General features: G+C 39.0%; 1 protein-coding gene across 3 annotated transcripts in view; it reads right to left on the bottom strand.

Moving 5' to 3' along the window:
• Positions 1 to 464: 464 nt before the first annotated feature.
• The window catches only part of DCP1B (decapping mRNA 1B), a 59,862-nt gene continuing 36,403 nt past the window's right edge, over positions 465 to 23,923 (bottom strand). For all 3 annotated transcript variants that reach the window (XM_077827244.1, XM_077827252.1, XM_077827261.1), the window contains 5 exons: positions 22,279 to 22,414; positions 16,072 to 16,200; positions 14,438 to 15,286; positions 5,248 to 5,496; positions 465 to 1,446 (listed from right to left, as the gene is read on the bottom strand). In XM_077827244.1, the coding sequence (XP_077683370.1) occupies positions 1,366 to 1,446; positions 5,248 to 5,496; positions 14,438 to 15,286; positions 16,072 to 16,200; positions 22,279 to 22,414 (1,444 nt within the window). In that variant the 3' untranslated portion in view covers positions 465 to 1,365. The remainder of the gene's footprint in view (positions 1,447 to 5,247; positions 5,497 to 14,437; positions 15,287 to 16,071; positions 16,201 to 22,278; positions 22,415 to 23,923) is intronic.

Here is a 23,923-nt window from a genome sequence, read left to right as displayed (position 1 = left end):
TAATACTGAACACATATGCCCATGTAGACAAGGCCTTTGCTGATTTGCCTCAACAGTACTGGGAGTAAAGCAGTAAAAACATACTTTTGTCATTACAATCAACAGATCTGGCTCTGAAACCACAAAGGAAACAGTTCTGGTGAATAAAAAGAATTTTTATACTGTAGCATTACAGAGTAGAAAAAAATTTGGACTGATTTTTTTCTTCGATGAGGACTATGAACAAACCATGGCTTTACACATACCATCTGCCATTGAAGCATGTAAGAACTAAAAACACCACGTTTGTTTGTTTAGTCTGATTGATTTAAAAATGTGTTAATGTGGAGCACATTGCTCACTGTAATCTACTTCATTCCTATACAAGTTTGGAAGTATACTAAATTCAGAGCTTAAACTTGACAACTGACCTTTCAGAATTAAATACTTAGTCCATGTGGTAGTAAAATTAATCCACTGCACACTCTGGCTAATCCATTTTATTTTCTGCTCTTGGAACATACTAAAAAAGGACTTATAAACCAAGTAACTGTTTTCTTGACCGGTTTACATATTGCTTATGATTATGCAGATTGTTTCCAGAAGCACAGAAAAATGACGCTAATGCCACATCAGATCTACGTTAACAGCAAGAACAGTCACAAACAAAAGGGCCACCCTATAATTTTAAAGAACTGCTCAGAGTTCCATTTCTACAGCTGGCTATAAATATTTTGAAGACAAAACAGAAACTGATTTTCATAAAAAAAAAAATTTGAGGAAAAATGTTACCACTTTCTTTGAAACAATTTTTTTCTTTTGGTTAGAAAAGGTGACGGAACCACCCCTGATTCAAAAGATCATTCCTCTTCCAAAATTTCACCAATATCTTCATATACTTAAAAACAGTCCAACACTGCCACATGGTGGCCAGGAATGGGCACTGTTCATTGTGAAATAGTGTTGAGTAATGGAAGTGATAACATCTATCCGAGAAAAAAACACGTTAAATATCTAGTCCATGAATAACCACAGCCATAAATAAAAAGAAAAATGAACTCTGAAAACAGAGTCTTTATGAAGGAAATATAATTCATCTAGCAACAGGCCCATGTAAGAAAAATAATTTAAGAAATTTTGTGATTAAGTCTTTAGCAGTGTTGTTACCCTTGCCCCCAGGAAAGCAGTTTTCACCCACACATTTTTCAGTACAGCATGTACTTGCCAACAAGCAATATTTAAGTGTATCTAAAAAGTCTAGGACCATTTATTTCATTTTATTGTTTTTAACGGCAGAAGCTTTTAAACAATGTAACACTATGGCATGAGAGAATTTTTCTTCCTGGAGTTCAGGAAGTCATAGAAATTTAATTTTAAAATTCTCTTTTACATAGACTTTTTGATTGATGCCTTTTTCACACTGAAGAGATAAGCTTCATAGATAATGTTTAAGAAGTTGTCATCATTCTGAAAAACAAAATAAATAAGACTTGTTACTGGAAGATCACAGTTCTCAAGCTAAAAGATTCTGAATTCTTTACATTTCAAGGTCTAATTAATTTTCAACCATAACATCCCAGTCAAAATTGGCACTAGCAGGGAGTTTTCATCATCAAACACACAAAAACAGAACACAAAACCCAAACACGTTGTTACCTCCAGCTAAAAGCTTTAACAACATTTTTGCACACATTGGCAGCATAAGAAAAGGGGGAATTCTCTTATCTCTTTTAGAAGAGTTGAAGACACGGAAAACAGGAAATTTTGTAAATTCATGATAGCGTTGGCTGGGTGAAAGTCTTCCTGTTCCTACACTAAATTCCATGCAGTCAAATTGCTGCACCTGCACTGAATGCCATTGGCCTTAATGGTCTTAATCTGCACTGGTTCCTCCACCCATGCACTCTTAAATAGCTGGCTGATTCTTGATCACCTGCTTAGGGTCTAACTGATCCTCATATGTGGAGTTGGGAAGGAATTTTCCCTCAAGTCAGACTGTCAGTGATCTTGGGGGTTTGAGCCTTCCTCTGCATCATGGGATATGGGTCATTTGCTGGGATCATCCGGGTATCTCTATCAATCAATTCCCAGCCACTGCAAGGGTCTCAGTCACTGGTGCAACTTGGTCCCTCCTGTTGTCTGCCTGTAGCACATAATAATTTAGTCTCCAAAAGGCTGTAGGCTTTGTTCTAATTTCAGTTGCTAGTTTAGCAGATGCTGGGTGGTGTTGGTGACCTGTGATATACAGGCGGTCAGACTAGATGATCTGGTGGTCCCTTTTGGCTTTGAACTCTATGACTCTTTAGGATAGTAGTTCTCAAACTTTTTCCACTCTGCAGACCATTTTGCACTAAAATATTTTTCCATGGACCATCTCCCTTCCCAAAACTGCAATATGCCACACTGACTGGTTCTCAAAATGGTTCATTTTGCAGACCACCAGGATTTTGCACACTACAATTTCAGAACTACTGCTTCCAAACCTGACAGCCTGGCAGAGTGGAGGAACAGAACTCAAATTACGAGGGAATGAACCAACCCATGCACGAGCATAGGAGGATAACTAAAATTAGGACATTCCTTGGGGAAAGTCAGAAGCATATGAAATTGATGATGCAAATCAGGAGACAACGGGTATGAAGCTGCCATCCAGTATCAAATGCAGAGTGTTTTAAACAGCAAATAATTTCCAAGCAACCCAATTAATTTTTATAGACACTGGGAAGAACCTGCCCATGTGTACATTTTGCAGACAAAGCTTCAAAGAGTAAAATGCATGATACTTGGGACAGAACATAACTGTGTTCACACTCTACATATGATTGCAATAATCTTTGTACGAAGTATCCCTTGAAAGGTATCATTTGAAAACTCAATTTGCTGATATATAATATAGTATGGTAAAATGCATGTAGCAACGTTATATGTGAAGTTATAAACATAAGCTGAAATCATGACTAAAAGTATGTTTTCCAGATAAGTCTGAGGAGTGGCCAAACCAGTTCCTCAGAGACAAAGGGCAAGCTGATGCCTCAGCCAGGTGTAAACAAGGCTGATGGACCATTACCTGCTAAGTGGCCATTCTTTGGCAGGAAAGTGGGCAGAGGCAAAAATCTACATGTTAGCAAAAGAACATCATGGAGTTTCCTTCCACAAAGATTGCCTGTCCCCTTGCTCCCACCTGGAAATGTTTTTCAAGTGGGGGACTGAAAATATAAAAAGCAGGGGCAGATACCACAAGATACCTCCCTCACTCCCCCTGCCCATCATATTCATTGCACCTGAAGAGACAAAGGAAACAACTGGGGACTCTGGGGGAGGGGTTTTGTCCTAAAGAGTTTGGTCAGTAAGACTGCTGAAAGCATGTGCTGAGGAAACTTTGAATCTAACGTAGTTTGTTAAGTTAGGCACCAGTTGTGTTTTCTCTTTATTTTTGTTGTAATAATTTCTGACTTTTATGGGGCTTGGGCTGTCATCCCCCCTGGTTATTTTTAGTAAAAGTCACAAACAGATCACGCAACCTGTTTATTGCTCACAACCCGTCCGTGATTTTTACTAAAAATAACCATGACAAAACCTTAACCTTATTTATAAACACACTCTGCATTCCATTATACAAATTAGGTGGACTGATCCTATAATTCTCCAGGTTCTCTTTGTTTCCCTTTTTAGAGATAAGTATTATATTTGCCCTTCTCCAGCCCTCTGGACTTCACCTGTCCTCCATGAGTTCTTGAAGATAATTGCTAACGGTTCTCAGATTGCTTTAGCTAGTTCCTTAAATACCCTAGGATGAGAACCATTAGGCCCTACAAGCTTCAATACATGTAACTTATCTAAATATTCTTTTCCTATTTTGCATTCCTTCCTCCTTGTTAATGTTAATTGTTTTGAGTATCTGATCCTCTAACATTTTTAGAGATGACTGAAGCAAAATACTCATTAAACACCTCAGCCTTCTTGAGGTCATCAGTTATTAGCTCACCTTCCCTGCTAAGTTTCAGAGTGGTAGCCGTGTTAGTCTGAATCAGCAAAAACAAAAAGAAGTACTTGTGGCACCTTAGAGACTAAAATTTTATTTGAGCATAAGCTTTTGTGGGCTAAAACCCACTTCATCAGATGCATGGAGTGGAAAATACAGTAGGAACATGAACACACACACACGAAAAGATGAGAGTTGCCTTACCAATTCTAATGAGACAATTCAATTAAAGTGGGCTATTATTAGCTGTGATTTTTCCTCCTGCTGATAATAGCCCACTTTAATTGAATTGTCTCGTTAGAATTGGTAAGGCAACCCCCATCTTTTTGTGTACTCTGTATATCTATCTATCTCTTCCTACTGTATTTTCCACTCCATGCATCTGATGAAGTGGGTTTTAGCCCATGAAAGCTTATGCCCAAATAAATTTGTTAGTCTCTAAGGTGCCACAAATAACCCTTGTTGTTCTTCCCTGCTAAGTAGAGGGTCTACACTTATGTAGGCAAGTAGCCTGGGCTTAGAAATTGGAACCCAAGACCTGTCCCTCTTTATTCCTTATAAATTATGTATATTTACCTTTGGCATTTACCACATCCCCTTTAAAACCACTCTTTCTAGTATCCATAGAATTTGAAGATAGGAAGGATCCCCAAAGAGTACTCATTCTACCCTGTGACAAATACAGGATTGTTTTCTACATAATATTCCTGCGTGTTTTGTCAAGCCTATATCTGAGTAACTCAAGCTGGAAAACTACACTTAACGGACCTTGTTAAAATATTTTCTGGATATTTATCCTTCGTTTTTACTTGCTCATCTTCATCCCATTATTCCTTATTCCTACTTGAACTTCTCCTGTCCTCAACATGGATATCTTTTAAGGATTTCCAAAGTATTGCCACTGAGATGCTCATCTTTTAGCTAAACTACATACATGTAAGTAGTTTTCACCTTTAAACCAATTCCTGTAAGCCCTTAACATCCTTGTTCTCTCCCCTGAATCCCCTCAAATTTATTATCATTCTTGAACTGTTGCACCCTGAACTGCATACATTAATCAAAACACCGTTAAACCAAAACTGTAGCAAGAGGGACTGTTATCTCCTTAGCCAATGATTTAGTGCTTCTTTACTATACAGCCAGAAATAGTACAACTCACAGTGGACATTTTAGTTTACTAATCTATCATTCAGACTGGTGGATGGCACCACTTATCCATCAGAGGTATTTAAATCAAAATGGAAAGGAGGGATACAAGCAAAGGGGGAATGTTTCTGATTCTTTACCTGGATCAGGTGTAAAAGAGTTTCCTGCAGCTGCATCTTGGTCAATGAGTTGCTGTTTACGCAAGATGACTCTGGATTCTGCATAGGAAGGAGAAGGCTAGCTGAATTGGCAGCAGATTCTTGATTTGCTGGTGGTAAGCACCCACTTTCACTTGCCTTTGGTGGAGCAAGTGTGGACTGTGTGAACAGCATGGGGGACATCAGCAGTGCAGGAGTCACAGTAGCAGGAATGCGCTGAGGTGAGATGACCTGCCCATACACAGATTAATAAAAAATGGAAGCATTTAAGCAATGTGTATATTCACTAAGAATACAGGGGTAAGAGGACTCCAGGCTGAAAGAGATTCACAAGAGCAGATGCGCAGGGATACACGGAGGAAAAAGAGTATCTGGGGCCCAAAACCACCCATCCAATTCAAGATCACAGTACTGAATCTCAAGTGTAATAAGTCTATATAAGCAGCAAATTACTTAAATATAAAATCATCTTATTATAAAAGTTAAACTATTATAAATACTAGCACTGTAGAAGAATGACAAACTGCAACATTTGATGTCCTTCTTATAAGGATGGTCCTTACATGTCCTCCAGTTTGGGTTTTGAGAATATGCTTGCTAATATGAGAGTGTACTTTAATAAATATTTTGAACTTAATAGTGCTGTATAGTACTTTTCATCTATAGCTCTCAAAATACTTTGCGGGGTATGCATCCTCATTTTACAGATAGGAAAACAGGAACAGAAGGTTATGTGACTTGCCCAAAGTTCCATAATGAGTTGTTGGCAGAGTCAGGAACAGAATCTAGTTTTGACTTCCTGGCCCAGGCTCAATGCACTAGACTAAAAAAACCTTTAAAGAAAAAGAGAACATCTTTACCAGAAACCTAGATGCTAATATGATTCTGTCAGTGTTCCCTTAATTTTAGTCTAAGTAGGGAGGCACATACTGATTTGAAAGTAGATTGTGAGCCTGCAGAGTTTTATCCTTTTAATTTTGGGGTATATTTAGAACTATTAAATGTGGAGCACCCCACGATGCTGGTAGGAATTAGATAATGTGACAAGTGCTCTCTAAATGTTTGCCACAAAGCTGTAGTAATGGACCTTAATTCTAATCTGTAGCTTTCCTCACTGCTCAAGTATCTGGCGTTATTTGAGAGGCTCCCCAGGGGGGGAGCAATATTGTCATGATTGTTTTTTTTTTTTTTTTTATATGGACAAACATCCATAGTAGCATCTTCTAAAGCTCTATGTAATCTTGAAAGTTTGTATCTCTCAACAACAGAAGTAGGTCCAGTAAAAGATATTACCTCACTCACATTGTGTCTCGAATATCCTGGGACCAACATGATAACAACAAAACAAATATTTACTGTTATTTTATCTAAACTATTTGGGCACTATTTACCATAGTAGGCAGTCACTCAAAAGAGTGAGAGAGAGAGAAAAGGACTAAGTTCTCAAGCTACTTTGTGATGGTAAATTTACAGGAGCAGAAAAACTTTCTAAAAGGATCTGTGGATATGAAAAAGCATGCAAAATGTATACTGTGCCAATGCCTCTCACTAACTGCACTGTTGTTTCTCTGCTTTTCAAAGCCAGATAGCTTTTAAAAAAAACTATTTACCTGCAATTGCTATTCCCCCACAATCATAACAGAAGAAGCAAGTCTGTGTTCCCTGCATGGTAATGGCAGGTCTCCCCAAACTCATTGTGTGGCTGCTGACAGCCAACAGGGAAGGTGGTACATTCATGTCTGTGCTTGGAACACTGGTGGCCCCTAGTGTTACTTATTAGTGGTTCTGTTCTAACAAAATGACTAATGCTGGCAGGGATGTTTCTAGCTAAAATAAAAGTAATATGCTTCTACAGAATTTGGATTCAGTGTCAGGTTCTTAAAAAATCCAAGATACCACTTTGCTGTATACAATCTGAGGAATAAGAATCTGTAACAGAAGTTTAGAGGTAGTATGTTGTGCTTTTAATAGCATGGACTTATTCTAGTCATAAGCAAATATACAATGTAGTTTAGTAGGCATTACTTAAGAATTATTTGTTTTTCATGGAGAGGAACTGCTTTTCACTAGTATACGTAAAACAGAGGCTCAGTGTGTAAGCAACCCTGCCATGTACTGGTGACTGAGCAAGCTAATATTTGGCTAATGCAATACCTAAGTGATCCTCACACCTAAAATATTTGTCTCAGGATAAGAATAGAAAATATATGTACCTATTTCTTGTAAATGAAGTCTTAAATTTTCTGTGTAACACATTTAAAAATTTGTTGTTAACAAATGAGATTCTACATGTTCATAAATTCTAGCATTTAAGTAGCTTCCTCACACGCGGAGGACAGTCTCCTTCAACACAAAGGAGACTTTTTTCAGTTTAGCTATTTAGCTCAGACATTTTCAGTTACCCAAGTGATAAAATTTATCCAATGGCTTCTGAACTTCCATTGGAAATGTCAGAGGTTAATTCTAGTACTATTATTGTAATCTCTGTAGTACCTCCTGCAACTTTCTTTGAGTGTGATTACTATGGCTTGAAGGTACTAAAGAATCTTTGGTAATAGAGTAATTTCAGATAAAACACCTTTGAGATGATCTCTTAAGCTAGCAGGTGTGTAGGTGCCAAATTCAACATTGCCAATGTAGGACACTCAGGGCATGTCTACACTTACTAGTAAATCGACACCACTGCAATTGATGCAGTGAGTGTTGATTTAGCGGTTCTGGTGAAGACATGCTAAACCGATGGAAGAGCACTTCCCCGAGAAGCATAAGAGAAGTCAACGGGAGAAGCTCTCCCATCGACACAGCACAGTGTAGCCACCACAGAAATGGATCTAACTACGTCAACTTCATTTACGTTATTCACATAACTGAAGTTGCGTAAGTCAGATCGATTTACCGCAGTAGTGTAGACCAGCGCTCAGTCTATTTTGACACTACTTTGCCAGTCAGCCATTTCTCTTATCTTTGAATAATTCCTCATAAGGACACAAATCACCTTCCTAAAAATGTTGCTAACGACTTTTTTTCTGAATTTAACCTGAGTTGCTTGTTCATTCAACATGCACTGATTTATCTCTAGCTTCACCACATCAAGACTTAAGTCTCTGACTCACCATCAGCACAACAGGAGTTTAGTTTGTCAGTTGTATAGCACTGCAATAGGACAACAAGAAAAAATATGCTGCTTTGAAACAAAGTATTTACTTAAATGTCTCTGTTTAGTATTCAGCAATGCTGTTAGCAGCTGGATAACATGGCACTTGGTGAATTTTTGTTATATTTTTTGAGCTGAGAAATGTACTGGAATTCTTGTAATGTAAATTGGGGCCTACTATCACACATTAGCTGCTTAGAATTCCATATATGTATCAAATGAGTCTCTTAGACCATTAGTAGTTAGAGTACGTGTTATGGACTTCTGGACATTTTTAGCAAGTATCACTTAGGGCTAAAAACATTTCACATAAAAATGTCTCCGCAAATTCCAGATGTAGCTGTTGCCAAGATTTTGTTGGTTAAAACCAGGGTAACAAACATGGTTTTGTTGCCATGCTCTTCTAGACAACTGGTGCACTCTTCTGCTGTTGATTACATCTGAAATTCAAACCCTGGATGCCAAATTTATCTGCAGCCTAGTTATTATTGCTGTTCAGAAACTCCCTTTCTTAAATATTTGTGATTGCAGGTTAATTATTACCCAAGTACCTCATCTGGTATGAAAGAATCTTTTGTGACTGGAAAGTTCATTCCACTATGAGGTAAATGTTTCTAGGCATTTTCATGAACTGGCCTGTCATACCTTAAAAAAGTGTCTTTCCAAGTTTAATTCAGAAATTATGGTATTTTTCAAATGTATTAAATGTTTTATTTGTGACAAATAAAATATACCAGTTGTACCACCACTGAGTACAACCACCACTGCAAAATACCACATTTATGCAGATAGAAATAACGCCCTATATTGAAAGTGTGTAACTGATTTACGGCTGGTCTAAGAAGTGGGGTAAGTGATCTATTGTAAATAGAATACATTATTTGTATAATGTCAAGGCTACGGTAGGTATTCTTATGATCGTGGCATAAATTCATGAAAACACTTAAGCATGTATTTAAGACCATCCCTGTTCAGAACAGATTCTTAAATTCCATTAGGGATCAATGCTTTCCCATTGGGAATTAAACATGCTTACTTGTTGCCTTTAATATGGATACTTTCCTGAATCAGTCTAGCACTAGGCTGAGTGCATCCTTTGTAGACTTGGGCATAACTCTGTTCAGCTTCTACTATTTTTCCCGGCAACTAGTCTTTCCTTTCCATATGGGAGTTGAAAGTTCTTATGTCATATGGAGATACATCACAAGCCAATTTAAAACTGGGTTTGTAATGTGTCAGGACTGTTGAGAAAATGCAAGCTATAGTCTCTCCTCATCATTGAAGAATCTTATCTGTTCCTTAAATACCCTTTGTCTTTTTTTCCCAATAATGAAGATATTGTTGAGACAGCATTCTATTCCTGGCAGACATCATAAAATTTGCTTTACTGTCCTTTGATCTGTAGTAGGAGCAGATACCATACCAAATGATAAACAATTATAAGGAACAGACTTTTCGGTGCATTTATTGTCAGGATCTGCTTTGACTAATCTTGCATCAGCATGTAAAATGTATTTGTGCCAAACCTATTTCATTGAAATGTTTATTCGCTGGACAGGTGGCAAACAAGTCTTCAGTCTACAGCAGTGGTTCCCAAACTTTAACAACCTGTGAACCCCTTTCACTAAAATGTCAAGTCCTGCGAACCCCCTCCTAAAAATGAATATTTCCAGGGATTTTCTCCTTTACCTGAGTATAAACTATAAAAGCAGTGATCTTGGAAATATAAAATTTGTTTTTATGACATGCTTATTACACACTATTTATTATTAATTATTTATCATTACAGTATTTTTATTACATTATGAAAACGGCAACACTCTTCCAAGATCTCACTTTCATGGCTTGTATCACTTTGAATAAGCCTGTTATAAAGACAATGCTCCTATGTTTCACCAAGGAGTATCAGATATGAAACAGCATGAAGGTATTTAAGAAGCCAACTCAAAGAGTTCCTCCTACACAAGCATTCAGGTCTTGAGCTGTCCAGGCAAACAACGCACATTACAACAAGCTTAAACTTGTTCTTCATAATAATTTTAAAAACAATACTAGCTGCCTATTTAAATTAAAAAACAGCCAAAAATATCCACCTCCCTTTCTATTTCTTATAAGGAGTCTTGAAGTTTAAATCTCTTCTCTGTGATAGATATGCTTGCTTTGATCTGCTTAGCCCTTGGAAGTCCACGGGCTCTGGGCTGCTGGCCCCGTGCTGCCTGGGGTTCCTAGGGACAGCTCCGTCCGCCATTAGGAATTTTTTTCCCCGAGAACCCCCTGTAACATTTCACGAACCCCAGTATGGGAACCACTGGTCTATAGTAAAGAATACTGAGACACATTGAGAGGGATTGACCCTGATTTTAAAGTCTCTACAGATTTTTACCTTCCCATCTTTTTCAATAATAGGTATAACTGGCTTGGCCAAGTCACTGAATTCTATAGGAAATCCTGTTCTAACTAGCCTTTCTAAGTTTATGTCTACTCTCTGACCCAATGGAATGGAATAGGTCATGCCTTACAGAATCTAGGTTGTTAGTGGTACTAATGATTAATCAGATCTTAATCATGTTTATAGTCTGTAATAGGTCTTTTCAACAACGCTGAATGTTTCAAAGGTAGTACACTAGTGGTTGTTGGTGTCTCAGCCAATAAAGCCATCTCCTGTCAGTCAATATGAATCTTCTTGAGTAATGCTCTGCCAAGCAAGGTGCGATTGGAATTATAATAATTGTTGTTGCATTTTATGCACATTTACAGTTGTAATCTCTGGAATGACTTTCCCCTGTACATATTTTTGCTCTCAGCTATTGTTTCTCTTTGAATTCTTCTAGTAAAATTACTAAGATTATGAACCCAGTATCAAGTTCCATTCTGAACGGTTGTCCTTTCCAACTCAGGTTTTACCCAGATATAATTACTGCTTTTTTGCCCTTTTCAAACACATGCAAAATGAGGTCACTATCACTCTTATCAATATCAATCTCTTTTTCTGAGATGTCTTATATTTTTGCTATTTCCTATTAGTACAAACTGGTTTATAATGTTTAGCTTGACCCTTGACTATTTTCTAGGTTGGAATAGCTCGTTTTTGCCATGCTGTGTACACATTTCATAGTGAGACAACTTCTCACACTTATAGCATGCAATTTCCCTCACCCAGTGAAAACAAAAGCAGTTACTGTGACTTAGTTACTAACAAAAAGGTAACCAATTAGGAAATGGATAGATAATAAGAGATAATACCATAACGCCACTATATAATCCCATGATATGGCCACACCTTGAATACTGTGTACAGTTCTGGTCTCCCCATCTCAAAAATAATATATTAGAATTGGAAAAGGTACAGAGAAGGGCAACAAAAATTATTAATGGTATGGAACAGATTCCTTATAAGGAGAGATTAATAAGACTGGGACTTTTCACCTTGTAAAAGAGATGACTAAGGGGGGAGATCTGATAGAAGTCTATAAAATCACAAATGGTGTGTAAAAAGCGAAGAAGTGTTCTTTACTTCTTCATATAACACAAGAACTGGGGTCACCCAATGAAGTTAATAGGCAGCAGGTTTAAAACAAACAAAAGGAGGTACTTCTTCACACAATGCATAATCAGCCTGTGGAACTTGTTGCCAGGGGATGTTGTGAAGGTCAAAACTATAATGGGGTTTAAAAAAAGATTAGATCTGTTCATAAAGGATAGGTCCATCAATGGCTATTAGCCAAGATGGTCAAGAATGCAACCCCATACTCTGGCTGTCCCTAGCCTCTGACTGCCCAAAGCTGGGAGTGGACAACAGGAGATGGATCACTTAACGACTGTCTGTTCTGTTTGTTCCCCCTGAAGAACCTGGCATTGGCTATTGTTGAAAGACAGGATCCTGGGCTAGATGGACCACTGGTCTGGCCCAATATGGCCATTCTTATGTTCTGTTTTTATTCATTAGGACTGAGGCCAAGTCAACACTACAGACTTGTATCAGTATAACTAAGTCACTCAGGGGTGTGAAAAATCAACACCCCTGAGCAATGCAGTTATATCAACCTAACCTTCCAGTGTATACAGTGCTATATCAACAAGAGATCTTCTCACATCGCCATAGCTACCACTTCTCAAGGAGGTGGATTAACTATGCTGACAGGAGAAGCTCTCCTATTGGTGTAGTACCTTCTTCACTAAAGTGCTACAGCAGGCCAGCTGCACTGGTACAGCTCCGCTGCTGTAGCGCTGTATGTGAAGACAAGCCCTTAGTTATGTCACCGCAAATAGTAATCTCCACTGGTGGCTAAGTCAAAATTCACCTTTGTAAGCAATTGTTTCTGCAAAATTTCACTGACTAACCCACAGAAAACATGACCATACAAAGAATTACCCAAATGAATCCCAAAGTTTGGAAATTTTCAGCTCTTACCAGTGGGTTTAGTGACAAATGTGGCTTCAGATTGCTGGCTAGTTGATTAAAGAATTTTGATCAACTTGATTAAAGTTGATTAAAGAATTTTGTTTCAGACTTCTCCGAGTAGCAAGACTCTCTAAAGTAAAAAGGGATGGTTATGGCTAGTCTGGTAAAGTGAGGAAAGTCAAGAAGAGTGTGCCCATATTTGAGTGAGTTGGGAAAATAAAGTTAGTAACTTTTTTCTTCTCAGTATTCACAAATTTGGAGCATTTCTGAAGAGTTTTCTGGCTCTTCAAAGTAACATCCTTACTCACAGCTTCTGGACTTCATTCACCAGAACTGTAAAGCAATCAGCTTTCCAGTGGGGCTGCTAGGTTCCAGCACAATTAAAGGCCTTCCAGACTATCAGTTAACAAAGAAGCCAAGAGGGTCTTTAGATGCTCACCCTGGAACTGGACTTTTTGTGAGGACATTTGAGCGTGGAAGCCATTACAACGAAGCTAAACTAGCTGTGGTTCTGCTCCGGCAACAAGGATAGCAGTAATAGTCAACTATAATGTGACATTTTGTAACCACACTTGTGGTGGTTCTTGAAACACCATAGGAATAGTACAGTTCCTCAAGTTTCTTGAATTTTCTAAGGCACCAAAGCCAGACAGTTCCATGAAGCACAATCACCAACATTCAGGTTTAGTTTTTTGAAAGATAAAAAGAGACACTAGAAATATTTTTCAATAAAAACACTGATATAAAAAGTAGAAAATTGTTGAATGACTACAAGTAGCTGTTATGGCACAAGAAAATCAGATTAGCAATGTAGGGAACTGCCTCATCCTTAGTGGCTAAAAAAGAATGGACTGTTACTTAATTAAGGGAATCAGAGAAATCATGCTGATGGAACACAGACCTAGATAGAGTATTATTTGAAGATGTTCAGAAAGAAAAGAAAATCAAAATTACAATGTTAAATACAAGAACCAGTGATTAGTCCTACCAGGTCCCCTACAGAGGCAGTAACCAACTTCTTCATTGTCACATCACATTGGTGGGATTCACTGGTCCTGTTCTAAAGCTTTTTATGTTTTGATCTGTTCTGGCTTTAGCTCCTATATGAACGTGAAGAAACGCTTCCATACATTGTTTAAATTCATGTACAAGGGGCACTTTGGGCACGGGGAATGCTGACTCATTTTGATTCTGAATCACATGTAGGAGACACTCATCTGACTAGAACTTGAAAACAATGACACAAAGCCAGTAATTAGGTATATATCTTAAGTGCGTAAGAAAAATCTATGCCTGAAGCATCTATGGTTATTAGTGATCTGGAAAGATCAGACCCGTCAGTATTTACATTACTAAAGCTAGGGAAATCAGGACTTCTTAATGTTGGCATAGGAGCATTGCTTCTGTTGAGACTAACTTGGATATGGCTCACAGACCCCAGCAGTACAAGAGCAAAATAAAATGAAAATGAGTCTGATGGCCTGAGATTTGTTGGGGTAGGGGAGAAATAATGGGAATTAGAGAACCGTCTTATAAAACTGAATTCTGTTGCACTGCAGCTCAAAAGATTCCTAGATACCTTCCCCACAAGCATTAGTTCCTTAAATCACGTTTACCTGAAAGAGAGGGCTCTGCTTTTGTGCACCTGATGTCTTGTCTATCCAGGAGTCCAAAGGTTTTAGAGTGTTGGTGTTCTGAGTAACTACAGGAAACTTAGCTGCCAAGGTAGGTCTGCTGGACACATGTAACTGTTGCTCCTGTTGCACTATCTGGAGTTTTTTCAGTAACTCTTGGGGTGAAATCACTCCAGAATTGGTTGATTGGTTGCCAGAGAGGGAAAGTGGCTGTCTAGGAACTTTGGACTGTTCTTTACCAATGGTCTGAGGCCCTAAAGTCTGGGTTGGAAGAGAGCCATTGAAATATACCAGATGTGGCTGGGTCATGTTATTTATCTGTGCTGCTGATGCTGTAGCAGCAGAAGTCCTGCTGAAGATTGAAGCTGTTGAACTTACAGTACCTGTTGCACTTGGGTCCATTTTGGTCACTGATCCTGACTGTCCCTGCAGTTTCTGTAACAAGCTTTGAGTGCCAGCTGTGTCCTGGGCTGGATGAGATGCTACAATACCATGAGAAGTCACAGGCTGGAAGAGTCCAGTGAAAACCTCTCCTATGGAGCGGACATTGCCGTTTTCACACAGTCGATTCTCAGGAAGCTCAGAGAGTGGATGAAGGTCTGTCCCACGCACCATAAGTTTTTGAATAGCTGGGCAAAGCTGCTTCTCTGCTGAGGGTGAATGTCTGCTAGGTTCCTCATAGGACAGCGAACGCACTACCCTCTGCCTGACAGAAAGATTAAGTTGGTGCTTTTTCTGTGACTGTTCTGGGAGATCTTGGTAAATGGTAGGATTTTCTTGTTTTCCAAACAGTGCTGTCAAAGATAAGTGTTGTGGTTCGGAGTCCATGTTCTGCGAGGAAAAAGAGAATAAGTGAACATAGTTTGTCTGCACTAGAAGCTACATTAACTGTCTGAAGTGTTACCTTGCAGTATCTAAGAAACAGCCAAGACAATTGACCCATACTTCCTCCTCTCAAGAGGATTATTTAATGATTCTGTCATGTGGGAGGAAAGGATTTTTAAACAGCCTTGAAACTCCTCGTCTGGGAGAAAAATGCTACCTCCAGAAAAAAGGTACCTACTTCACTTTCAATGCCTAGAGTGAAGGGTCTCCTCTTACGGTCACTAATAAAATATTAGAAAAGCTCAAAAAGGTCATGAAGGGGAAGAAAGGAACCTTCTGTCCTTGTGGGAAGTAGTGTCACTTTCTGTCTCTCTCCTTACCATGGCAGAATGGATGTAGCTTGCTGGACTTTGCATTGTGATGTATTTTTAAGTTGTATGAAAGGCATCTATCATGTATGGAAAGGCAATTGTACACATTTAAATTAATAAATGAATAATAAAATAAGCCCTGTTCCACTGGCTAGTTGGGGGTCTGCCTGCAACCACAACAACATTCCTGAATTGAGAGATCAATTGTTTTTGCTTAAATCAGCATACAACATCTATGTTTTAAATAACCTAATTTTATACAGAAAAGCTATTTTTTGTAAAGAGATATTAATTTTGCATTAAGACCATCCCATTTACCCTAATTCCACTTCACATTATTGTACTATTTGATCAACGCAAGCATCCTCCCGTGCCTGATATGTTATGGCAGCACTAGTCAGAGTGCAAATTAAAGTGTACCTTGCCTTGCTGAGGTATTTGTTGGTGCTGAGTTTCACTGGGCTTCACTGGTATTGGTTTGATCAGGTTGGGGTTGTCATAGATAGCAGAGGAACTGGTCATTTGTTTTGGCTCTGAACAGGTCTTACACTGCAACAGAAATAAAACATATTTTGGAATGAAAGAAACTACCATTTTCTTAAGGGATGTTCTCCCCTAACTTTGAATCATAAAATCCCAAACTGGTTAAATCTTCAAGAAATACCACCATTTGCAAGACTGACAACTGATTGTGATAAATGAGGATACTGAATAGAAGTCAATCTCATTGGCTAGAAACGTTAGCATATGTAAGTTTACAGACTCAAGACCACAATGCTTTGTATGTGAGCCTTTAAAAAAGAAAAAAATCCCAATTCCCTTCCTCATCTTTTCCTTTTCCTGTACTTAAGGCAAAACCAACCTGGCACCTTAGAGACCAGACCACAGCTACAGGTTTTCTGTCAGTAAACAGATAGTTCTGTTATGGCTTGTAAGTAGTTTAGGTACCTGAAGGATTTATATGCATATATATTTATAGGCTATCAACAGGCACCTCTTACATATTTTACATTAGTACTTTCATAACGTCATAATTTCAACTTGCCTGGCATATATAGCTCTATTGAGAGACAATTGCCACCCTCAAAAAAGCATAAGCCTTGCAATTCAACACGTATTTCTTTTTCTCTAATGCTCCTGTGTGGATTACTGCTGGTTTTAAAAAAGGAAGAGGAAAAAGAAGAAAAGGAATTGGAGAGAAGATTAGAGCACACGAGCGTGTCAGTTTGAAAGTTGGTATCCTATGGTTTTTCCACTGAAAATTACATGGAACAAAGTTTAGAGATGGCCTATAAAAATAATGTTTATTTTGGCCATACAATAAATCACTTTGTTTACTATTTTTACAAGTTTCTGTTTTTTTAAAAAACAGGGTTGTAAGGGAGGACGATATTTTAAATCTTTTTTTCTAGGGTTGAGGGTTATACTTGCTGATCTCCTCTAGATAACGGTCTCATGCCATTGACAGTCAGATAACAGTATAGTTTATACACACTTAAAATCTTAAGGAAAAAAATTAAAGTATTTGATTGGTTAGCATTTGAGAGTCAATATGTTCACTTGTTAAATACTGATATGTTAACTGGTATTCTTATCTCAAAAAGGATAGGGCAGAAGCAGAGGAGGATTCAGAGATGCTTGACAAAAATGATTAGCAGTATGGAAAGACTAAAATATGAAGAGAAACTGGGAATATTTAGTTTAGTGAAGGCGCAAAGAAGAGGAAACATGCTGGAGGTATACAAAATAATGAATAGTACAGAAAAAGTAAATCAAATGCTTTTCTTTACCCTCTCATAATTGACTAACAACAAATAGAAATTTGATAAAAGGAAATTATGCACTGTCTAAAGAAAGAAGTATTAGCCCGTGGAACTCTGATACAAGATACTACTGCGACCAACAGATAAGCAGGATTCACAGAAGGATTAAATATTTGTACTAATAACAAGAACAAGTTAATTAGACACAACAAACAAAAATGCGGAGGAGCTATAAATCCTCAAGCTTCAGAACATAAACCAAACTCTAACTGATGAATGTTAGGAAAAAGCTTTCCTTATGTCCAGGTCATTCTTTAATTGTTCACTTTCGGCTTTTGCACCTTCCTCTGAGGCATCTGGTTCTATGCATTGCTGGAAATAGAATACTGGAACAGATGGACAACAAGTCTGATACAGTATGGCAATTCCTATGTAATTACTACAACAATTGGGCTCTTAGGCCTTTGGTGTTCAGAGACCATTGCCTATCATGCTGACCCAAGTCTTACTGTTTCGTTGTACTCCCCCATGTGTCTATATCCATGTACTGGCTCTTGTCTTAGAATGTAAGCTCCTTAGGGTGGGGACCATCTTTTCATTCTGTGTCTATCCAGTGCCTCGCACTGTGGGGTCCTGGACATGGCAAGGGCTCCTAGGTACTATGGTACTACTAAAGAAATGACTGGGTGGTCTTGGTAGCAGACGTAAACCTGGCAGGATTCAAAGGACTGATCATAAGCCAGAATAGCTACCAAACAGTTAAAAATAAACTTGAGAGATATACAAGGTAGAGTGGACTGAAAACTATCCAGTGCATCCATTTCTAATACACCTATCAACACGGGAAAACTAATGAGAAAGAGAGGGACAGATTGGTTCAATGACTGCATGAGGAGGCCAATAAAGAAGATCTTGAGGGCCGTTAGAGAAGGCAGCATATTTATGTCCTGGTTCTATGGAATGCTATGCTTGAGGGAACTGCCATAACTGCCAACTACTTCTCAAAAATAGTTTAGTGGCTGTGTGGCCAGGCATGTAACTCCTAAAATGGTGCTCAGGGGAGGAAATGTCATGAAGGAGAACCAAAGTTCAATTCATACACCTGGGCTCCTGCTGTTTTGCTTCAACCTCTGGCTCAGATGCTGCCTTCAGCACTGGTTTTTGGAGGCACAAACACAGACATGCCAAAAGGGTTGCTAGCAGCGAAGTGGAAAACGTTATTTCAGTTCTTGAATCTTCCTTCATGCTGTGCCCATCTGGCATAAGGTCAGCAACTGCTTCAAGCAACAGAACTGGGAAACTATGACAACCAAAAAGTAAACTTTGCCCTGAAAGGAGAACTGCAAAGCAAAAATGGAACTTGAGTTAACCATAAAATGCTGTACTGAATGCCCTCTGGCTAGGCTGGATGGGCAGCATTCAGCACAGAGAGCTACATAAGCTAACCTGCTACAGTTTTTTCCCCTCGTTGTGAAAACCTGTTAGTATACACTAGTTCACTGAAGATGTCTGGGGTATCTCAAATGTCAGAAGTCTTGTCAATCCAAATACAGTGATATTTGATGGCACATAATGGTGAATTTTAGGAGCTCTTCAAATGAACTAGGAAGTACCAAGAGGATTTTGCAGAGGGCAAGAGAAACTTCTTAAAAAATTAGTTTATATTGATTTCCACGCTCAATGCCCCAAGGCCTGGTTAATGGAACCTTCTGTCCTGGTGGGAAGTAGTGTCAGGAACCTTTAGTGCCAGGGCAGAAATCTGGGCTTAACTGAAGTTTCACTCTTGCTTTGCAGTTGCCCTTTAAAACCAGTTACATATGGATGGCTTAGAAAGACAACATCAGAACAACAATTTGAAGATCCAGTATGGAAGAGGGAAGTGTGTGCCAATAACATTAAAATAGGTATTTGTGTTAAGAAAAGTTTCCTTTGCATTAACCAACACCAAACAGCATATGTCACTGTGTTGTTTATTCACCTAGCTTTGTTAGATCCCTCTGGAGTTCCTTCACCTTTAGATTTGTGCATGCAGCATCCACACGGGGAGTTACAGCGCAGCACTTTGATGCACACTGCTATTCTCACCCCCTTAGTCTGAGCTGCCTGGCAATGTAGACATGGTCTTAAGTCCTACGTCACTTCGGCTCTTTGGAGAATTTTACCACTGGACTTAAATGAAAGAAAACAGACCTCTTGAATGCACTGAAACCTGCTTGTTTATCTTTTCTGTTCCTACTCTATGGCTCACGAGGCTTCCATTATCCTTCCGAATCACAGATGATGCAGAAGGCTTAATAAGCAGACTTGACAAGCTGATTTCAGCACAATCATTGGCTTGAGACATAAGCTGGAAAGAAAGCGTAATAGTCATGAAGTGGCCAAAAATCACGGTAGTTGTGAAGTATAGTGGCCTTGAGGCCTGGGTGTCATTTGCTATGAGGCAAGGGGGATAGCTGCCTCCCCCAGACCTTGGTTTGCCTTCCTCCTCTGACTTTTCATAGGTCTATATGCTCCATTATGTCTTTCACTTTTTGCCCCTTCCCTGAACTCTGCAGGATATAATATATCCTATAACAATGTTGTGGATGCTGATGCAACTTTGACCCCTCCTCCTGAAATTTTCTGAAACGATACCCCTGATTTAATGTAAAAATAAATCTGTGTGTCACAATTTGTCCCGCTCCTCTTTTCCTAATTTTATGTTACTAAGGACACTGTCATGAAAACATGATCTCTAGTCTGTACCAGGTCAGCTATTCCTGCTGCGTATGCCCCAGCTGAAGGCAAAGTGCTCTGTTGCAGAATATTTCCTTGGCAACCAATTATGATGCCACAAACATAGGATTATGTGGGGCATAAGAAGCAGCAGCAAATTTACAAAATATTCCAAGATTTTGTTTGCACACATATCTCTGAACAAAATATTTTTGTATTTCTCTTCCTCTATATCCTACTACATACATTTATATGTATAAAGGGAGAGGGAGAGAATTACCTCTATCATGTATTCATCACCAAGGTATCTGAGCACAAGCCTCATGTTTTTCTAGATTTTCCAGAAGGTACCATTATAGTTCTTTCAATAGTGGCTATTCAAATTAGTTGTAAACACTTTATTGTATATGAAGCAAAAAAGTTTTGATCCAAGCCTAGGTACCAATTCAGGATTAAATTATACCAACAAGTCTTCTTTTTGTTGTCTGTTTAAAGCATTAAACCCACCTCTTACACAGAACAGGTCTCAAGATGCTGGCTTCAAAAGCAGCTGTGCCACAAGAAACAAAGCCTACACTTCATGGGAGCTGAGAAAATTCACTACAGCCCTGCTTAAAATCTTATTAGTAACCACATTTCACAAAAGAAATAAAATCACCTTTCTTTAAATTGCTTGTGTTAAAAAAATATATATATTCCCAGACCCAAAACTCTTATATGTTATGAGCTCATTATTCAACGGTGCTGCATATGAAAGATAGGAAACAGCAGCAGGATCCAATGGAGGCTCTGAAATAGTTTACACCATTGATATAAATAATTGAAATGATTAGACTTTTATTCTGAAAGGTAAAACATTCTGGGCTGCTCAGTAATAAAAAGAAGAAAATTAATTAATCCATTAGTTACTTAGGTGTCTTAGAAACTCCAGAACACAGAGGAAGCATGTGGGATCGAATTATGCTAGGTTTCAAATCTTTTCATTTCCATCCATCAATGACTAAACTACATCTCACCAACTACATTTAAAAACAGTTACTTACATGCTAGAGGTCTTCTCAGCCAAAACTAACGTGAGCAAAAGACATTAGATAGTTGTCAAAGAGACTGAGAATAACTTCCCAGCAGCTAGAAGCCACCATGTCATCCACACCAAAGAAGTTACAGCTCTTAGGCACCAATGAATATGCAAGGAGAATGTGAGATTCATGTGTCAAAATCAAAGTCACTAAAATGTATCCCATAAGCTCACATGACTTAGATAATACTTAATTCTGCTGTAAGTGCAGAGGACTAGACTAGATGACCTCTCAAGGTCCCCTCCAGTCAGGGGTGAAAGTGAGCTGGTATGGCCAGTACTGTGTACCGGTAAGAACCCGCACCGGCCCATACCCAGCCCACATTAAAGTGCTGCCGCGGCAGCGTTTTAATGTCCCTGCCCCTTTTGCCTCCCCTGTCGGCGGCCCTGCTGGTAGGGTCCATACCAGCAGGGCCACTGACGGAGGGTGGGGGGGAAGGGGCGGCAATGTTAAAGCGCTGCTGCAGCAAAGGACCCAGAAGCGTTTTAACGTTCCTGCCCCTTTTGGCCCCCCCGGCCGCCAACAGGGGGAGTGGGGGGGCCAAAGGGAGCAGCTGCCCAGGGGCCAGCGATTTAAAAGGGCCCGGGGCTCCGGACGCTGCTACTCCTATGGCAGCAGCGGCATCCGGAGCCCCAGGCCCTTTAAATCAACACGGAAGCCCTGGGCAGCGCAGGCCAGCCAGACTGGAAAGGCTGGCTGGGGGATGCTAACCCCCCAGCCCCGCCCCTTCCACCCGAGGCCCCGCCCCATACCAGTAAGTGGCCTCAGTTACTTTCACCCCTGCCTCCAGTCCTATGATTCTGTGATCACTTAATAATACCCCCACAGAAAACCAAAAATCCCTATATGTATTATTTTCCTTGGAAGATACTGATTCACAAACATGAAATTGTTTTGCATGTTTTGTCAGGGAAAACCACATCGGGCATACTGCTCCAACACCCTGCAATTATTTGGTGTTTGCAAAGTAATTTTGCAAAAAGAACATAAATCCATTAGAAGACAAAATGACAAGAGGTGGAGTCATGTTATCATGGCCCAAAGGAAATTTTACACAGAAGAAACCTCACCTTGGTATATTCATCTTTGGCCTTGGTAAGCATCCGTAAGATATCCACTTCCTTGCTATCACCAGAGCTCTGGATCATTGGAGAGGCTCCTGCTCCAGCCCCCTGCTGCGCTTTGAATTGCTCCTGCTGAGTTAGACTGGAAGTGAGGAGTAAAGTGGGAATCCATAAGGCAGAAATAAATGAAAATATCAAGTTCAATCACAATTATTTTTAATCATTAAACAAAACTCTAGAAGTTTATATATTTTTGCAGTCTATATAAAAGGATGGCTTGACTGGGGACAAGATGAAGTTTCCTCCAAATTCTGTGCATAAAGACTTGAATTTCTGAAACTCAATCACAGGTTCCACAGTCAGAAGGTACAGGGAATTTATTGTGTTATTTAGTTCTGGCTGGTGGTGGGAGGTGGGGAACAGACACAATTCAGTCATTAACTTGTAGTAAATGACCAATTTCCTGCCCCAGCTGTTTTATAATTGTAGCAGAATGCTGAGAGTTCTAGCACACAGCCCCTTGGCTGAGCTACAGGGTATTTTTTAATCTATATGAAATGCTGTTATTATAAACCACTACAAATGGTTTCCAATAGCATGAATCCTCTGAAAACTAGTCTTTATTGTAGTAAATTACCAGTTTGAGAGTACCTAATTACCATCAACTGCAACTTGAGCTAGTTAACTAACATTAGTTGTTAAAAGCCCAGGTTTCCTAGGGATCATTGCTTATTTCCGTAAATTGTTTTTCTATCAACTATTTCTTGGGTCACAATTTAGCCACTTCAGTGCGGTAGGAAATGCAGTGATGATCTTTTTTTGCTGTCTTATAAACCTCTGTATTTCTTGCTCTAGTATGTCTACTAGTGCTGCAGTGTAGACATACCCTAAGACCTCAAAAACTTTGATTACAACATTTTATCAAAAATTAAGCACCTCCAACCCCTTCCCCATCAAAAAAAAACAAACAAACAAATGTTGCCAAAAAGCAGGCATATAGCAGAGTAAAGGAGCCAGCCATTAGATATAGAGCAGTAAGCAGAGAAGGGATGGGCTCTGCCAGCACTGGACTCTTAAAGAAAGCAGTGAAAAAGCTAGGTGAGTGGACATCAGTAATACTATCAGAAACGAAATGTTGCACAGAATATATATGGCTTTATGTGAGGTGTTTGATCTCTGATTTGATTGTATAAACACTGAAAATTGTTTTATTAAGCAAATAAATATATTGAAGTCAGAGCTAATTAAGACCTTGCCTTACGTTTCAGAAAAATGACAAAGAACTTAATCTTCCACATTTTGTTAAAAAAGGGAGAAACAGAAGGAGTTCAAGGTTAACATGGAAAGGACATTTAAAAATACAGAAAAAAACTGCAGGCATCCTTTATGAATGCCCCCTCCCCCCACTTAACCCCCTTTCTTGCACACCTGTAACGGTAATTCCTTTTAAAACTATAGGTCCCCAAAAAGAGGGGGGAAATTATCCATTCTAACCCTAATGTAGTACTTTTTCATTGAGCCACTCTCCGAAATAGATCTGTTAGGTTTTAGAGAATAAATCAGATGACCCATTACATTCTGATATAGTTTGAGAGATACTGAATTATGTAAAGGTATTGTATTCTGTGTACACATTTATTTTTAAATACAT

This window comes from Eretmochelys imbricata, chromosome 1 (assembly GCF_965152235.1).
Source record: "Eretmochelys imbricata isolate rEreImb1 chromosome 1, rEreImb1.hap1, whole genome shotgun sequence".
Lineage (NCBI taxonomy): Eukaryota > Metazoa > Chordata > Testudines > Cheloniidae > Eretmochelys > Eretmochelys imbricata.
This window is presented reverse-complemented; position numbering and strand designations above follow the sequence as displayed.